The sequence below is a fragment of the Arachis stenosperma genome, chromosome 6, assembly GCF_014773155.1.
Source record: "Arachis stenosperma cultivar V10309 chromosome 6, arast.V10309.gnm1.PFL2, whole genome shotgun sequence".
NCBI classification, from domain to species: Eukaryota; Viridiplantae; Streptophyta; class Magnoliopsida; order Fabales; family Fabaceae; genus Arachis; species Arachis stenosperma.
This window is the reverse complement of record NC_080382.1, coordinates 792,914-811,233: the sequence shown is the minus strand read 5'-3', so window position 1 is coordinate 811,233 and position 18,320 is coordinate 792,914. Positions and strand designations below refer to the sequence as shown.

The following is an 18,320-nucleotide window of genomic DNA, read 5'->3' as shown; positions in this document are numbered from 1 at the left end:
GCCCCAGAGAATAATCACAAGATTTCTTGATCGTTAGGGACTTATTATTAGAGGATATCATATTTTCCTTGGGATTCGGTGTTGAATGAGGAATGAGGATCATTAATGATCTAAGGATACAAAAGATTGGATTTTTGGTGATAAATTCTATCTGGGAATCGCCTTCTCATTGAAGCCAGTATCTTGGTAGAATCATCAAATTGAAATGAAATGATCCATAGGCGTGCTTATTGTGTTGGCCTTGGAATTTATCTCAGCAATGAATTTAAAGCTGCAATATAATTTATTGGTGAAAAGTGGAACTCTAGAGCATGATCTGTTTTGTAAATATTATTATATATAGAGAAAGGTTAGATGGATACAAAAGAAGAGGCTGAACCTCTTGAAGATAAGGCCTCGTCATCCCCAATTTTGCAGAAGATATCTGAGGGGTCATTCAAAGTTGCAGGTGAAGCATCAAAGAGTATGTACTCTGGTGATGCTGCCGGTGGCAGAGGCGGTGGTGATGGTAATGGTAATGGTAACGGAGGTGGTGGCAGTGGTGGTATTGGTGGGGTCGGTGTTGGATCAAGAGTTCCACAAAAGAGGCCTAGTTTATTACATAGAAGAGCTCAAACTGAACTTTTTACCCAAGGGATTCAACGTGTTGACAGCTTTCAGAAGTTGAAGGCTCATGTTAACAAGGCTTTTCGGTGGGGAAACAGATTCCGTGAACCAGATTCCCCATCATCTGACTCCCCGTCGCATTTGAGCCTTGAGGTCATGGCGAACCAGAAACGGCAGTGGTATCAGCTTCATCCCAAATCTATGGTATCCAATTTTTTAGAATCCCTTCATGTACTGCATTTGTGTATAGAACATTGTCAATGCTTGACTGATCTGCAAATAGCAACAGAATGTATCCATATTTTGAAATGTGTACTTGTATTTCATATAGTACTAACATGTTGACAAAATTAACTCGTGTACTTCTTTATGTTGATCATGCTTCATCTCTGGTAAATTTATATATCAACTGAATTCTTGAGTTTGGTTTTCAAAATATTATCCTCCTGCATGTGGTATTTTAAGGTCAGATATGCACAATTAGCAGTTGTCCATTAAGTATTATGGCAACTGAAAGAACTAAGCATGAATTTCGAGGAATCTTTCCAAAATTATGTTTATATATATCCGAAGAAACAAAATAATATAAGTGAAGAGGATTTTGATTTCTTAAGTGGTTCTTGTTTGTTTCTATTCTTTACCATGCCATGTTGGTACCTTGGGTAATGAATATATTGTTGATGCTAAAAGTTATTTGGAGGTGCTTCTCATAAACTTGGTTCTTGGAGCTCTTGATTGGTTTTGTTCTGAAATATATTTTTTAATCAAGGAGAAACATTAAGATTGATGCTTTATTCCAGTATCTTTTAGGAAGTAACTTCCTGTTGCTTATACATGTTTGTCACAAATGGAATATTGTCGATTTTGTTTGAGTCACCGGGAACATTTCTGTAGGATTGTGTAAACTATAAGGAGCCAGCCACGCTTTTTGAACATTTTGTGATTGTGGGGCTGCATCCTGATACTAACTTGGATGCTGTGGAGCATGCATTTGCTAGAAGGAAACGATGGCAAATAGAGAAAGAAAAATCTGAATATGTAGATTACAAAATGCCAAAGCTAGACACAACTTTGGAACCACAGGTTTGTCATGTGTCAACTTTAATACATATATTTAATAGAAATGGAAATGTTGTTTTAGAGAAAAGGAAGAAAGTACAGTTAAGGGTTAGATGAGATATCCCCCAAAACAGAGAAAGTGATGATAAACAAAGAATAAAGAAATTAACTGGCCTATCTCAGCATATCAGAAATACAAAGGATAATTTAAAAGTTGTTTGTAGTTATCTATTGATAAATATTTAATGTTAATTTCAGTAGCTTTGTAAAAGATGGGTTTTATAGGCATCGTTAGTGTCAGGTGTCTGGTTTTCTTAGGAGTTTTATTAATTTCACGAGTTTTGAAAGATATTTGGGATATTAGTAGTATGGCTGCACTCTGATGATGGATGGAATTTTCGAGTGTATAATATGCTGCTACGTTTCAAGTGAGGTCACAAGCAAATAATTTGATAGTACAAACTTAAACATGTCCTCCCTCTTTATCATTTCAAGTTAGCCTATTCCTATGGATCAATAGGGTTCATTGTTGATAATATCTTTTAATGAAAATGCAGATACTTTTCAAATATCCTCTTGGAAAGAAGCTAACAGTACCTCGGAAGGAGTTATGCTCCTTTTGCTTTCCTGAAGGTGTAAAGGTCTGCTTAAAAGCTATTTGTATTTACTTAGATATATCAAATGGTACCTTTTCTCATTGTCTTCTAACAAAAATGCTACCTTTCAAATTGTTTACTATAGTTTTCCATTGTTTGCACTTGGTGCCACTAAATTGATCCTACTATCACCATGTGTTTACTCTTGCTCCTTTGATAAATCTGCTTCACAAAGTTACTCTTTTTTTTTAATTTTCTACCAATAAATGATTGAATATTTGAATATTTTATTTGTTTTGAATTTTGAAATTATATTATCAGTTTCAATGTTACTTTTCAGCATGCAAACACAATTTGAGTGTTTATATCATGTCAGGAACAGCAATAGAAGTCTATGGAATGTAGCGAATTCTTGAGCTGGCTGTTCTTAATTGTTAATGATAAATTGGCCATCTTTATTTTTCCTGGGGTAGAATCTTATTCTGTTTCATTTATTAAATGTTGATATACAGGCATCAATGTTGGAGAGGACTCCATCTCTAAGTGAATTAAATGAACTTGTCTATGGACAGGTACGCCACATCAATCTCTGATTTTCTTTGGCAAAGCAGATGTTTTTGCTTTTGACAAGCTCAACAATACAACATATTTAAGTTGCCTCATGTTTTAGATAGTCAATTCATTCTATATGAGCATAATGTAGTATTTGATCACGTGTAAGAAACTGAGAATCATAGAGGAGCTCTACATTTCATGATCTTTCATTTTTTTTGTCTTTGTGCATTATTTTTTGACACAAAAAGCTCTTATTCAAGAGACATAAGAAACTATTAATGATAGTATCGTAGTATCAGCATATCTCTTTGTTGCTTTCTCTTAATTTGTTCTTCGTTTTGTAGTTTTAGTTTTTCCAGTTGAAAAGTGGTAATGAATCAGTCAGTGTCTTACTGTGTAATTAACCTTCTATTGAGCACTCATCACCTTCAAGACTAAAGATATAATACTTCTCTTGTTTATTATCTGCAGGAACATTTAGGCAGAGATGATCTATCATTTATCTTTACACTCAAGGTAAAAATTGTGCTGACATCATAATTTTGTATAGAAATTTGAAGATGAGTGATTACTGAAACTCATCTTGTAAACTTCAATTCCTTGATTAGGCAGCAGACAGTGCAACACTTTATGGAGTTTGTTTACATGTGCCTGAAATTGTTCAGAGGCCCCCTGGTATCCTAGACATGTATTGTCCTCCATCGCCCCGTCCATTCAGCAGCCGGTTTCTGGTTTCTGCACCACGCTGCTACTGTTTGCTGACTAAAGTTCCTTTCTTTGAGTTACACTTTGAGATGTTATACAGGTTAGCACATTGGTTGAAGACATGCCTAATGTCCTTTGGGTTCGCTAGATGCAAAATGAAATTCATTATGTCTTACTTGGCTGCAGTCTCATTGCACAGGAGCGTCTGAACCGGATAACTCAATTTGTAAATGAGTTGAATCTTACTGGAGGCATTCCCACGTCGAAGCCAGATGATCAAGTGAGCTTACATGTTGAGTGCCCAGAGACAGAATCATTTAGTGATTGGATGTCTTTTGCAATACCTGTTGAAGGAGCAGCAGTAATTACTGCTGCTGCTGCTGGGATTTTATCGGATGATGAAGTCATACAATTATCACCGAAAGTATGGGAATCTCCGAAAATATGGGAATCTCCAAAAAGATGGGATTCTTGCTCTCAATCTCCTGCAAGTATGACTGCAAGTGATGCTTCAGAGTTTTTCCTGGCTAGAGATATCGAAAAGGATGGCAGGAAGAATGTCCAGGGTCATGATAATTGTGCTGTTGAGACAACAGAAATTCATGATTCTACAGAAAGAACACAGGGGAATGGTGAAAGTGATCAACTTTCTCCCAAGTTTGGAACACCTTTTAGTGCTAGGAGTTGTGAATTAGAGCGGCTTGAAAGTTTGGACTCACTAGCCAGGTGGTAGATTTACAAATACAGCATTCTAGGTTTCAGTTCTGTTTTCAATAGACTATCTTGCTGATTCAACCCCCGCCCCTTCCTTTTCTTCCCTCGAATTTATTGTGCTGAGCGGTGTTTATGGTAATAATTTGCCTTCTATAATCGAATCCTATGGTTGCTACTTACTGCTTCTGTATTGTTTCCATCAGCAGTACAGCTAAAAGTGTGGTTTGGGAAGATGATGATGATCTTTTTGCAAACAATGAAAGAGACTATGGGGATGGCTTCTTAATTGAATTTCCTACGGTAAGTGACTGAAGTGAAGCCGACCCCACCTAGTGGGACAAGGCTTTGTTGTTGTTGTTGTTGTTGTTGTTGTTGTAAGTGACTAAAGTGTAAACCAGTTTACCATTTGTTTTGCTTTGGTTAGTAAGGTGACTCTTGATTAGCATTAACATGCTGCGTTTTTGCGAATGGTTTTGATAGGAGAAGAAGAATGATTTGCTACAGATAGTGCATAGATATTATTCACATTGTATTCCACCTCGAGGAACCGAATTTATCTTCCATCCTCTTGAACATCTACAAGCTATTCAATATATAAGACATTCAGTTGAGGTCCTTGGCTTTAGCAATAGTTTAAATTCCTCTGAACCTGCTCAGGTAAATTCTCTAGTGTTTCTTTTTAACACAACGCTTCTCTGCAATTAAGTTCACCCATTAGAGCTGTACTTGTTAAAAGGTCAATGCAAAGTTGGCTGCTGCCGAGGAAGCCTTTGCATTATCAATTTGGACGACTGCAACTACTTGTCGAGTTCTGTCCCTTGAATCTGTAAGCAGATATTCTACCCGAAGTTCAACAATGTTTATCTGTCAGAATTTATTTGCAGAAACAGTTCCTGGAAACCATTCCACACATGCAGAAATTCTTATCAAACTATTGTTATTTTTAATAAATTCAATGTAGAAAGCTATTTTCATGTTGATATTGTTCCTCGCTGATGCTTTATTTTTTGGTTGATGTTTTTTGAAGTATATTTAATGCTAGTTCTGATACTAAAAGGGAAATCTTATAAGGTCATGATAATTTTCCACCAGAATATCAATATAAAAGTGTGGCATTAATGGAAGATTGTGAGCCATGCATAAAATGAAATTACTAAATAATTATATGTGCTGCAAATATCTTGTCAGTTTCTTGATGAAATTGATATTTTAATCCTTTTTTTAACATGTTACTAGCAGATGCTGTCATTATTTACTGGAGTGTTATTGGAAAAACAGGTGGTAGTAGTGTGCCCCAATCTGGTAAGAATTTGAAACAATAATCGTAGTAGTTATTGTTAGCCTGACAATATTTTGTGCTAAATAATTCATTTTGGTCATTCTTGACACAATGCAGGGTGTTCTATCTGCCATAGTGCTATGTCTTATTCCAATGATTCGTCCATTTCAATGGCAGAGTTTATTTCTACCTGTGAGTTCAGTGGCTTCCAACATGTTCAATTATATTTTCCATGTGAATTTTACCTACATATCTAATAATATGTTAGCCTTGCTTTTCAGGTTTTACCTGGATCAATGCTTGATTTTCTTGATGCACCTGTTCCATATATTGTGAGTTTCTTTTTACTTTATTTTCAAATTGGCATGTCATGTTTGTTTTGTGGACTATTGTTATGGTATCTGTTATTTGCTCGTGCTATTGGTTTTGCTAATGGTTACATGAGAATTCATAATTCTTTCAATTATAGTCTCCTTTATATATGTTTTTTTTATCTAGTTATGGAATGAAATTTAAGATTTAGCATTTTCTATATGTGTTTGTGAAATTTCAAATTTGACGAGCAGCATTTTTTTAAAAAAGAAAAAAAAATCTATCCTACATCTACAAGATAAAACTAGATCCTTTTACTTTCACTGCTCATAAGATAAAATTATTCTGTCCTGTTTCTTTTCAAGATATTCATGTATTTCCGATTTCATCTTGAATTGGTTATGCTTTGGCTCTTCTATATGATCCATTGTTCTTTTCTTTTCCTTTTCCGCTTATATATGCCTTGCATTGAGAATTATCGTGTTCATGTTCATGTTAATAATGGTGTTTTTCTTCCATTGGGTGAACTTTTTCAGCCGCGAACTGTTTGTGTGAAAGTAGAGTTTACTTGTTAGATTAGAAAAATGTCTCTGTAAAAGTAAATCTTCTATGTCAAAAATGTTCATGCATGCATTATGACTTGAACTGAATTACCCCTGATTTCCGTATGATTTTCGTATTTAGAACCTTTTTGTGGACACCGCATTGTCTAAATTATTTGATCCAACTTTCCAATGATTCTGCAGGTTGGCATACAGCGTATGCCGGATGATTCGCATATGAAAACTAATAACCTTGTTCTTGTTAATGCAATGAAGAATCAGGTTTGTAATGATGTTTTAAAGAGAACTAATTGCATGGTATTCAATCAGCTTGTTTAGCAATATGTTTAGGATGTTGTAACATTATTTATATACCTATCTATCTTTACATTCCAAAGTATTGGCTAATATGCATCTTTTAGACCCCATTGTTAAACATCTATTCTGATAAGACAAATGGCAGATGCTATAATATCATTTGATTTTGCTCTCTTAATTTTCTCTTCTGTTTTCTTTTTTTATTTCCTGCTAAATATTGTTTTCTAATTTTGTAGGTTAAAATGTGTCAATTGCCAAAACTTCCACAGTATAGAGAACTTTACTCGCAGTTGAGTCCAATTCATGCCAAACTTAAAAACGAAAGTTCGCATGCTAAAAGACATCCTATACATAGGTGCAATGAAGCTCAGGTTTTTTTCTCACTTCTCTCCATCAACTAAGAACACTTCGGGTCTTGTTACAATAAAAACAATCAAATCATAGTTTCTATTTTCGTTTCGTATTTTTACTTTTTATTTACAAAATCTTGAAACAAGAACATTAAAGATGAAAACATAAACCAGAGAGGCCTTGAATTTTGATGTTTTACTATATATGCAAGATTTTCAAGTTGTAGTCATGCTTTTTCCACCTGTGGCAACTACTAATTGTACTTTGTTCACAGGCTAAAGCTGCAACTCAGTTTTTGAATGTAGTTTGGCACTATTTGGAGTCACTGTGTTCAGATCTAAAATCTCATACAATAACTAGTGTACAATCGAATAACGACCGGGTAAGGTAGCCAACTTACTTTAATGTAAATTTGATAGAAGGAAAGAAATACATATAAGAATTCTCTGTGTTCTATAATATCACATTTTATATTCCTAAATTTTATGTTTTTTTAAAAGGAATAGTAATAAATAATGAAGAATAAGTAACTTGCCAACTTGTTTTTTTTTCATGCCTCACCCTTGATTAAATTTTTCAGGTTTCTTTACTTCTTAAGGAGACATTCATTGATTCATTTCCTAATAGGGACCAGCTATTCATGAAGGTAACAACCTTTTTCTTATTATATTTTTAAAGAAAAATTGTAGGATATTTTGATCATGCACATTTTTGTCATCCTTTGTCTTGTTTAGAATAAAAATTAATTGTCCTCTTAATATGTGGAGAAATGTTCAGCATTTTTAACATTATGGAGTGTTACATCAGATATTCAGGACCACAGGGGTGAAATGTTAGGACCCCCCTTCAATGAAGTTCAAATGTGTAACTATTTTGAATGAAGATTAAAGATTGTAACTAATTTTTTAAGAACAGTGTGCACTGCACATATTGTCTTTATTATTATTTTTTTCTATTATAAAAAGAATGATCATTTTTTATTGGAAAACACTCTTTACCATAGCATAATCCTAGAATTTACAGCCGTGTTATTAGAATTTGGATCCTCTAAATTTTGAATTTCACTTTAGAGAGTAAAGTGTGATCTCTCACCATTTATTTCATAGGTGAGACCAAGAATAAATGAGAGAGAAATCATTCAAAGGTAGAAGATCACACTTTATCTTCTAAAGTACAAATTCAAAACTTAGAGGATCCAAATCCCTGTTTTTATTATTTTGGTTTCTAGGGTATTGATTATGAGTCGTTGTTGGGCTTGCAGCTATTTGTAGATACACAACTGTTCAGTGTTTTATCAGATTCTCGTATATCAAGTTTTGAGAGAGGTCAGTTATAGCCACATTAATTTATATAGGAACACAAAGGTGGAGTGGAACATATGCTTCTTAACCCTTACTGGTGAAGGTGAACTAACATAAGTGCACATGAAATTTTGCTAATCAAAGAATCCAATGTATTTTTTTTTCTTTGGGAATGACAAAACATTGATATGGGGTGTTCATGGTTAATGAGATTTGTATTATGCTCGATACAAAAGGGATGCAATGAAGCCCTGTATGCCTACACCGCTGATTATGCTGACCCTAGAGGAGAGAATCAGAATCAAGGTCCCTATTTTTTTTTTTGTTGAGGGATATATGGATATTGTTAAATCAAGGTTCTCCAGTGCATGTGTACAGTACTACAGGATAAGATATCATGCATATAAATATTATTTTTATAACGTCACATGCTTTCAATAAAAAGATATTTTACTCAGTATATGTATAATGTATCTTATCCATGAATATTATTTTATATTTTTTATCATCACTCCTACAATGATCAATATTTAGATGAAATGAGAATTAAATCTTCACCTGACTCAATTTAGAAGTAAAAACAGAAACAAGTGTAAGTTGGTTATTTTTCTCAAAGCAAAAAATAAAATTCTGATTAAAGGTTCTGAATAGAGATGGCAATGAGTAGAGTAGAATAGAGTTTGGACTCTACCTTAATTTTACTCGCGAATTAAAAACTTTTTTAAAACTCAATCCTATCATGTCTGCAGGTTGAAAATCTTTCAATCCTAACCCTACCCGCATCTTAAAGTTCTAAATCCTATCCTACCTGCAGAAAAATAAAAAATTTTTAGACAAATATAAAATCCAATCATTCTAAATTTCATACATATTAATAAAATAGAAAATAAAAAATTAAGTTCAAATTAAAATAAAAAACAATAAAATCTTAAAAAAATCCAATATAAAATTATAAATAATATGATTATCAACTAACTTAGTGGTTATTTATAAGAGGAAAATTGTGGGTTCAACACTCACTTTATTCACTAAATACATATTTTTTGCATATATATTAATATAATATATTAGGGATGCGAATAGTGTAGGGTATATCCTTAACCCGTATCCTACCCTACTCGTAGGCAAACTCGCACCGCACCCTACTCTATCCATGGGTTGGTCTGGGTTGAGTACCCGCAGGTAGGGTATACATATTATTAATTGGATGCATGGCAAACGGAAAAACACTTGGGTGGTAAAATGGAAGAGTTAATAGTAGACCCATGGCATTACATGTTTTGCAAAAGAAAGGTAACCATTCATATTATAAGCCATCGTTACAAATTAAGATACTAAAAAAGAAGATTCATTTAACCGGACAACCACCACATGAAGGAAGAACAAATGGGCACCTAGAATCTTGGATCATCTCATGCATCTGTTGAAAGAACACAACGGAGACATCCTCCTTCGTGCATAAGATCGAAAGCCTTGTTGATCTCGCCAAGCGTCAGATTGTGGGTAATGTACTCATCAACCTTGATTTCCTGCAAAAACGAGCAAAATATAAAGTCAAGCCTCCTCAAAAATAAAATTATAAAAAAGAGAAACACTTCCCAACAATACTGGAGTTTGATACACTTGAGAAAAACTGTAGGAAGCATCAAATTGAACTTGGTGCATCGTAAGCAAAGGTAATCCAATGGTTAGAATTGAATTGTGAGAGTGGCATCCATTATGATTCAACCTTAGTGCATGATGCACTGGATTCAACCCAATGCATAATAGCATTCTCCAAACATTTACCTTCTTCAAGTACTTCTCCACAAGCCAAGGCACTTGTGACCTGCTCTTGAAGCCACCAAAAGCTGTTCCTTTCCAGACACGCCCCGTCACCAATTGGAAAGGGCGGGTAGATATCTCTTGGCCCGATGCTGCAACACCCACGATAACTGATGTTCCCCAGCCCTGGAATTTTTCAGCAAAACATATATTTTCATGGTTATGTCCATCTAGAGTAATATTTGAACAATTGAGTCAATGTGGCACTGCTGCGGCAGTGTTCACCTTGTGGCAGCATTCCAGAGCAGCTCTCATGACGGAGACATTCCCAATGCACTCAAAGCTATAATCAACTCCGCCATCTGTAAGATCAACTATGACCTGCTGAATTGGTTTATCGTGTTCTTTAGGATTAATAAACTCGGTGACTCCAAAGTTCTTCGCTGCAAGGTAAAATAGCAAGAGAAGTAAACAGAAGAACATGTATTTAAAGTTGCACACAGTAAGACAACACTCTTGCTTAGAAATAAGAAACCTTGGAGCATATCACTTCACAACATCAAGGGCATATGTTTCAGACATTTACCTGTATCAAATTTCTTGCTATCGATATCAATGCCAATAATACGAGATGCACCGGCACTTTTTGCACCCTCTGCAACCTGTAAGTATAAAATAATCAATTGCAGTGGTAGTTCGATACCAAGCAAACAATACATTTACTACTACACTAACTACAGGAAAGAAACTTACAGCAAGACCAACAGTTCCAAGGCCAAAAACAGCAACAATTGACCCTGGTTCAACTTTTGCAGTGTTCCATACAGCTCCAAGCCCTAAAAAATAAAAAATAACAGTTTTCTTAAATGCATAACAATAAAAGAACAAGGCACAGGAAGGCATGACTCAACCGTAGTCTTCTAAATATAGCACTAAAACCAGAACAAATGGAAGAAAGAAAGGAAAAAGAAAATGAATATCCAACAAGCAGCATTATTCTTTTTTTTGTTTGGGGGGGGGGGGTGTGGATAATTATATTAATTGATAAACAATCATGTTAAGAAGCTTAGGAGTGCTATTAGGCTACTTTCTTATCGAATCTAAACAACGGCAGGTGATAATGATGATTCCATGAGAGATCAACAAAAACTAAGCCTTGTCCTATTATAGGCTACATGAACCAGAAGATGCAAAAGTCAATTAGACATCATTACATCAAATTCAAACTCTGAATTATTCAAGCTGACGACTTATATTGTACGAAATCCATCTCGATGGGCAAACCTAACATCAATGTCCAAGCACATTTCAACAATCCATTGAGCATGGAGCATTAATCAAATAACCAACACGTGGGCTTGCTCACCAAGTGGCCTTGGCAACATAATCTCAATACACTTTGTAATTGCGAAAAGGAGAAAGACAACACTTACCGGTTGGAACACCGCAACCAAGAAGACAAACTTTATCCAAAGGAGCAGCTGGATCAATCTTAGCTACACTTACATCATGAACAACAGTGTACTGGCTGAAGGTGGAAGTTCCCATGAAATGATAAATGGTCTTCCCATTGATAGAGAAACGACTTTTGCGGTCACTAAGCATCACTCCAACTCCAGTGGCGGAACGAACCTTCCCACAGAGGTTTGTTTTTCCAGATTTGCAGAACTTGCACTCACCACATTCAGCCTGGTAACATGGAATAACATGATCTCCAGGCTGCACATTAGTAACACCTTCTCCAACACTCTCCACAATTCTGCACCCATAAATAAATAAACTAAATAAACAAAATCCCCTCAATCAACAATCACACAACCCAATGTTACAATGTTATGATGCAGTGAGAAGGAAAAAAAAATAAAAATAAAGTTGGTGCACCCTAGATCAAGATAATCTAATGATATAGATTTTATCATCACTTTATAACAATAACTTCTACAAAACCTATACCATCAGATTTTAGCGCAGCAAAAACCAAGTTCAACCTGGACCATTCAAATCATACCATGTAACAAAACATGCTCTTCATTAAAAAAAAAATCACTCACCCAGCAGCTTCATGGCCAAGGATACAAGGGAAGAGACCTTCAGGATCCTGCAAAGCATGATTTAGATAAATGAGCATTTAATATTTAGAAAGGAAAAAAAAAAACTTTAAATTTGGAAAACGAGAATGGGAAATAGAAAAGGGATGGGGTAGGGTAAAAGAAAGCACCTTTCCGCTCCAGGTGTAAGCATCGGTGTGACAGAGAGCAGTGTAGAGGATCTTGACTCGAACCTCGCCGGCTTGCGGTGGAGCCACCTGAACGTCTTCGATGGACAAAGGCTTGTTGGGTTCCCAGGCCACCGCAGCTTTGCAAGTAATGACTTGACCTTGAGTTGCCATGGAGACTGAGACTGCACAGTCAGAGAGAACGTTGATGATGATGATGATGAAAATGAAGGGGAAAATGAGTGGAAATAAAATGGGTTACTACTGTTACTAATACAAGGTAGCTACCAACTAACTACTCAATTGGGTTTAATCAAATTTTTTTTCACTCTTTTTGGGTCTAGATCATTGGGCTATGGTGTATGGTCAACAAATCGTTTTTTTTTTTGGAGTAATTATTCAAATAAGTCCTTAACGATTTTTGAAGTCGACATTTTAGTTTTTAAGAAAAATTAATATACAAATTAATCCCAAAATTTTACTACGATCCATAAATTAGTCTCCAGTTTATAATTACCCAATCGATAAATTTAGTTCTTAAGGATTTTAAAAGTAGATATTTTAGTTTCCAATAAAATTTAATACACAGATCAATCTCTAACATTTTTTTCTGTCAGACATAACAATTTTCCGTTCATTTTACTTTTACTATATGTCAATCTTTATATTATTAACTTAGCTTTGTGCATGTGGACGATGACAATAACATATTAATATACTCTTTTCATTACAAACAAGTAAGGTGAATAATGATGTTTTAAAATTCAAATTAAAATATTTCTTTTAATACAACCATATTTTTTAAAATAGGACATCTTTTGATTATATTAAATATAAAAATATCAAATAATTTTAACTGTAAATTTCTTGTAGAATAATTCCTAATAATTTTATTGAATATTACTATTATTATTATTATTGTTCTTCTTCTTCTTGAGTATATATATATATATATATATATATATATACCACTTGTAAGATATTTGTTTGCTCGGATAAATTTTTAAAATATCTTTCTTTGGATGGGTTAATATTATTAAAATTTTCTATTTCTTCTAGTAATTTTTCTATTTCTTTTGTTATACTTCTTATACAGTTTTTACAGAAACGTTCTACTTCTTCTTTATTTCTTGTGTACATGTTACTGTTTTGTAATCGTACTTCATAATATCTTCTTTGATTATTCTGAAACTCTAAATCATTTCTTAACTCTTGTAATGTTTGAATTGCTATACCGGGCATTTTATATATACCAGAGTTTATATACCAGAATTTTCAGAGATTTCTTCTTGCGGAATTTCTTCGTAGTTTTTATATAACTTGTTGTTGTGTTCATATAGTTTTTCGGAATAATATCTATTATAATGATGATATATTTCATAAATTATTGTAATTATGATGAAATTTTTTATCATGGATATTTTCATTGTATTTAAAGAAACAGAATAGGAAATAAAGAGATTAAGAGAATGAATAAAGCTTACAGAAATAGACTTGTACTATTATTGCTTGCAAAGTTGATACAATTCTTGAAGATGATTACAATTGTTTAGAGAATATATGAAGTAAGAAGATATAAGAGTGGAGAGGTTTCTTGAGCTTTCAAGTATTTGATGCCTTTGAATGAGTGAGGCCTTTGGTATTTATAGACCTCAAATGATGACTATTTGAGTACTGTTTGCCGACAGTACTGTTTGCTTTTACTGTTTGCCGACATTCACTGTTTGCTTTTACTGTTTGCCGACATTTACTGTTTGCCGACATTCACTGTTTGCTTTTTTACTTTTTACTTTTTTACTTTTACTTTTTTTTTTTTTCATGATTGGGCTTTTACATTGATTACATGTACAGTACTTTGTTACATCTCAAATGGGTCTTGTGAGTCTTGATAGTAATGAGCTGGACTGGACTGGACCTCTTCATCTTCTCCAAGAGGCACGGTCTGTATTGCTTGTAAAGAGTTTTGAATATCTTCTTCTGAAGTTGCTGCAGCTAAAGCTGCCATAATTTGTCTCTTTTGTGCTAAAAATTGAGTTTCTTTTTTATACTCTATCTGTTCTTTGGTGGTGCTTGAGGCTGTTGTTGCTGGGCGCTTTTGTGATGCTGTTAACCATTGATCAATAGCTGCTCTTCTTAGCAAATTTATATCGTATTTATTCCACCATTTAATTTTTATTACTCTTACTAGATATTGTATGCTTGGAGATTCTTCATATGCTGCTGAATCATATTCCCAGGTCATAATCCAGCTTATTCCCATGGCTGCTATGAATGAAATAAATTTATATTCTTGTAGGAATGATGACTTGCTTTTAAAATATTCATATGCCATGCTGGCTTCTTTTGGAAAGAAGGCTTCTATTGGTCCAAAGTTCTGGAACCATGCTTGAAACCATTTGGGAAATTGAAGTGATATCCCCTTTCTGAACCAAATGAACCAGGAATGGGGATTTGGTGATAGAAATAAAATATGATTCCAAGCTTCTTGGTAGTCATAGTAGGTATAGTTTTGTGGTTCAAATTTTAATGAGAAGCTTTTAGACTGATATGGGGTACTTCCCAATCTTGTAGGGATAATATTTTTATAATTTTTATTTTTGAATAAATAGGTTGCTTGGTGTTGGGATCTTTGTAATGTGTTAACTCAACGGATCCAGTGTCTACTAATATGAATTCATAAAATTTTGGGTTTTTTGTGGGTTAATAGGAATATAATGAAAAGTATTTGGGAAAATGGTCTTGTATAGGGTTTTTCTGTTTCTTTTGAACCACTCTTTTTCAATGGCTAATATCTTTATAGGATTGGGTTTTTCATAATAAGGAAATTGTTCTTTCAAGGGTTGAGTATTATAGAGATCAGATGGTTGTAATAATGTGAATTTATTATTAGTAGTAATTACAGGGCTTTTAGAGGGTGATGATGATGATGGTGTAGCTTTTACAACCTGTGACATTGTCATAGGTCTTAATGATAATTGTTTTGCTGGTACAACAGTAATAGGTAATTTTGGTTCTTTTATTTGGTCAAAAGGTTGACCATAATCTTCACTGGAGGCTGCTTTTTGCTCCATTCTTTCCCTGCAAAAATTCTCTAGTAAGAAAGTCAGGGAGTGAATTTAGTTCTCCTTTTATATGTTCAATAGTAAAATCGAAACATGATAAAATAGCTTGCCATCTTGCAAATATTTGTTTTGAAACCAAATTTTTTACATCATTTTTTAAAACATTTGGGGCTGCTTTACAATCAGTTCTTATTAAGAAGGTTTTATTAAATAAATCTTCTTGAAATTTCGAAACACATAATACTATGGCAAGTATTTCTTTTTTAACTGTTGGATAATTCTTTTGAGCTTGATTCCAGATTCCTGAATGATATTTTACTATTTGTTCTTTTGAGCTGTTAGGAGGTATTTGTTTAAGAATTCCTCCATATCCTAATTCTGATGCATCTGTTTCTACAATTAGTTTGGCCGAGGGGTCTAATATACTTATGCAAGGTATTTCTTTTACTGCATTTTTTATTTTTATTATTATAGAAGTCATTTCTTTTTTCCATGGAGGTGGATTTTTCCTTAACCTCTTATAAAGAGGTTCGCAAGTAATTCTTATACCAGGTAAGAATTCTGCTACATAATTTAAACATCCTAAAAATCTTTGTAATTGTTTTTTGTCAGTTATTTCATTTGGAAACTTATCTGCAAATTCAATAGCTCTTTTAATAGGTACTATGGTTCCTTGATAAATTTCATATCCTAAGAACCTTACTTTAGTTGTAAAAATTTTCATTTTCTTTTCTGATAAAACTAATCCCTGCTCTTTTATAATATCCATAAATTTTTCTAGATGATATATGTGCTGCTTTATTCCTTTTGAGTATACTAATACGTCATCAAGATATACTATAGTAAATTCTATATGTGGATAAAAAATATTATTCATTATTTCTTGAAATTCGCTTGGAGCATTTTTTAATCCTTGAGGCATTACATTCCATTCATAATGTCCAAAAGATACTATAAAGGCTGTTTTATATCTATCTTCCTCTTTTACTGCAATCTGATAATATCCTGATTTTAGGTCAAATTTTGAAAAGATATTTGCTTTGTTTAATCTTTTAATTAAATCACTTTTATTTGGCAAAGGATACCTAATCCATTTTAACACCTTATTTAGAGGTTTATAATTGATAACTAACCTTGGAGCACCTCTTTCTATTTCAGATGCTTTCATCACATAGAAGCCTGTACAGCTCCAGGGTGATTTTGAAGGCCTTATTAGTCCTTTATCTAGATATTCTTGTATTTCTTTTTTACAATACTCTAGATATTCTTTGTTCATATGTATTGGTTTGGCCTTGGTTGGTATATCTTTTTCATTAAACCCATCTTCATATGGTAAAGATATTTCATGTAATTTTCTATGTTGAAAAGCTGTGGGATTTAAACTACATAATTCTTTTTTAATTTTTTCTTCAATTGCTTTTATTTTATTTTGTATTTCTGGAGTTTGTAATTGTTCTTCTATTCTTTTATGTGTAACTTCTTGGTTTAAGTAATTAATTTGTCTTGTCTTTCTTTCTATGATATTGACTTGACGCGGTAAGTGATGTAAAATTTTCTCTAGACTCAAACAATTAATTTGTTTTACTTCTGTTTCCATTACACTAACCTGTGTAGATAGGTATTGTAACATATTGAGTTCATGCTGTTTTGGTCTTGTGAGAAATTCAAAATGGACAGGATGATTAGGGATTCTTGTACAAGTTATGCCGTCGATGTCGACATTAAAAGGATATAATAACAAAGTAAAAGGATTTCCTAATATAACTTGATGAGATATATTTCTTGCTAAAAAGAATGTAGTGGCAAAGCATACCCTATTTTTACAAATTTTTGCTTTAGATAACTTATAGTCTATAGTCATTTTGTCATTTTCTGCCATTAAGACTCTTTCTGTAGTTTTCTCATAATATTTTGTGGGTATTAATCCTTCTTGTATACAATTAACATCAGCTCCTGAATCTACCATAGCTATTAAATCAAATTTTTCTTCTCCTACTATTAAAGTTATCGTAGTGAACCATTTTTGACTTACTAATAATGTTAATATATTTATATAATTTTCTGTACCTAGGTTAATATAATTCTCAGGGATTGTTATATTACTAGTCCCTTCCTTATTTTGCAAAGATTGTTCTTGGATTTTTATTATGTTTTCTCCTTCTATTTTTAGTAATCTGTAGTCCATATTAATGTTTTGTTGTCTTAATTCTGAAACTTCTCTTTTTAACTTTTTTATTTCTTCTTTGAGAGAATTAAGGGAAACTTCTTCTTGTGGATTTTTAAAACGATTATAAATTTCTTTTATTTCTATTGGTCTTATTTCTTGCTTACTTTCTTCTTCTTTTTTAACTAATTCAGCTAATTGTCTTATAAACTCATCCCTTAATGGTGTATCTTCTAACTTGTCAATAATTTTGACTAGCGTAGAAGTTTGTTCTTTAGTCAAAACATTTACAGTTTTTTCACAGTTTCTACAGTTACATAATCCTATTCCTAAACAATTATTATTATCCTGTTCCTCTTTTCCACTATTTTCTTCCGAACTCTCTTTTTCTGACATAAAGTCTAATTGTTGTATAAAATAGTCTTCAGTTTCAGAAGAATCCTCATAACTTGATTCTTCTTCTGATTCTGAATTGATTAGTATGGCTGTTAAAGCATGTTTAATTTCTTTATTTTCTATTTTATTTATTTTTTGTTCTGTTGTACATTTATTAGCATAATGTCCTTGTTTTTTACATTTCCAACATGTTACTGGTTTTTTCTTATTAGAAAATTTAGGTTTTCCTTTAGGAGTTTTATGGAATTTTTTATGATATTTCTGTTCATAATAAAGGGGTTTGTCTATATTATATTTAGGTTTTTTATAAAATTTTCTCTTTTTAACTTTATGCTGTCCACTAGGTGCTTTTTCAGGAGTTATTCCATATTGATAACAAAA

The 18,320-nt window shown here is 33.2% G+C and overlaps 2 protein-coding genes across 2 annotated transcripts; one reads left to right on the top strand and one right to left on the bottom strand.

Annotated features, from left to right (window-relative positions):
* The first annotated feature begins 354 nt into the window (after positions 1-354).
* Positions 355-8,718, top strand: LOC130936688 (uncharacterized). The gene is made up of 19 exons (XM_057866819.1): positions 355-785; positions 938-998; positions 1,501-1,689; positions 2,223-2,306; positions 2,774-2,833; positions 3,288-3,332; positions 3,425-3,621; positions 3,708-4,247; positions 4,439-4,535; positions 4,716-4,892; positions 4,972-5,061; positions 5,475-5,537; positions 5,632-5,706; positions 5,796-5,846; positions 6,573-6,650; positions 6,923-7,057; positions 7,312-7,419; positions 7,618-7,683; positions 8,299-8,718. Exons 1-19 carry the CDS (start codon positions 355-357, stop codon positions 8,371-8,373), a joined length of 2,622 nt encoding a protein of 873 aa, XP_057722802.1. The 3' UTR covers positions 8,374-8,718.
* Positions 8,719-9,576: 858 nt separating this feature from the next.
* On the bottom strand, positions 9,577-12,576 carry LOC130935537 (alcohol dehydrogenase class-3). The gene is made up of 8 exons (XM_057865324.1): positions 12,321-12,576; positions 12,154-12,200; positions 11,536-11,861; positions 10,856-10,938; positions 10,689-10,764; positions 10,388-10,545; positions 10,127-10,288; positions 9,577-9,867 (listed from the first exon to the last, which is right to left on the bottom strand). Exons 1-8 carry the CDS (start codon positions 12,489-12,491, stop codon positions 9,751-9,753), a joined length of 1,140 nt encoding a protein of 379 aa, XP_057721307.1. The 5' UTR covers positions 12,492-12,576; the 3' UTR covers positions 9,577-9,750.
* Positions 12,577-18,320: the final 5,744 nt, after the last annotated feature.

Excerpts from the sequence above, each read along its gene's own strand:
- LOC130935537 (XM_057865324.1), bottom strand. The coding sequence starts at position 12,491 with ATGGCAACTCAAGGTCAAGTCATTACTTGCAAAGCTGCGGTGGCCTGG. Across the intron at positions 10,765-10,855 it reads TTGGAACTGTTGGTCTTGCT|GTTGCAGAGGGTGCAAAAAG; the intron begins GTAAGTTTCTTT and ends TTATACTTACAG. Across the intron at positions 9,868-10,126 it reads TGGAGAAGTACTTGAAGAAG|GAAATCAAGGTTGATGAGTA; the intron begins GTAAATGTTTGG and ends TCGTTTTTGCAG.
- LOC130936688 (XM_057866819.1), top strand. The coding sequence starts at position 355 with ATGGATACAAAAGAAGAGGCTGAACCTCTTGAAGATAAGGCCTCGTCA. Across the intron at positions 2,307-2,773 it reads GCTTTCCTGAAGGTGTAAAG|GCATCAATGTTGGAGAGGAC; the intron begins GTCTGCTTAAAA and ends GTTGATATACAG. Across the intron at positions 4,536-4,715 it reads TCTTAATTGAATTTCCTACG|GAGAAGAAGAATGATTTGCT; the intron begins GTAAGTGACTGA and ends TGGTTTTGATAG.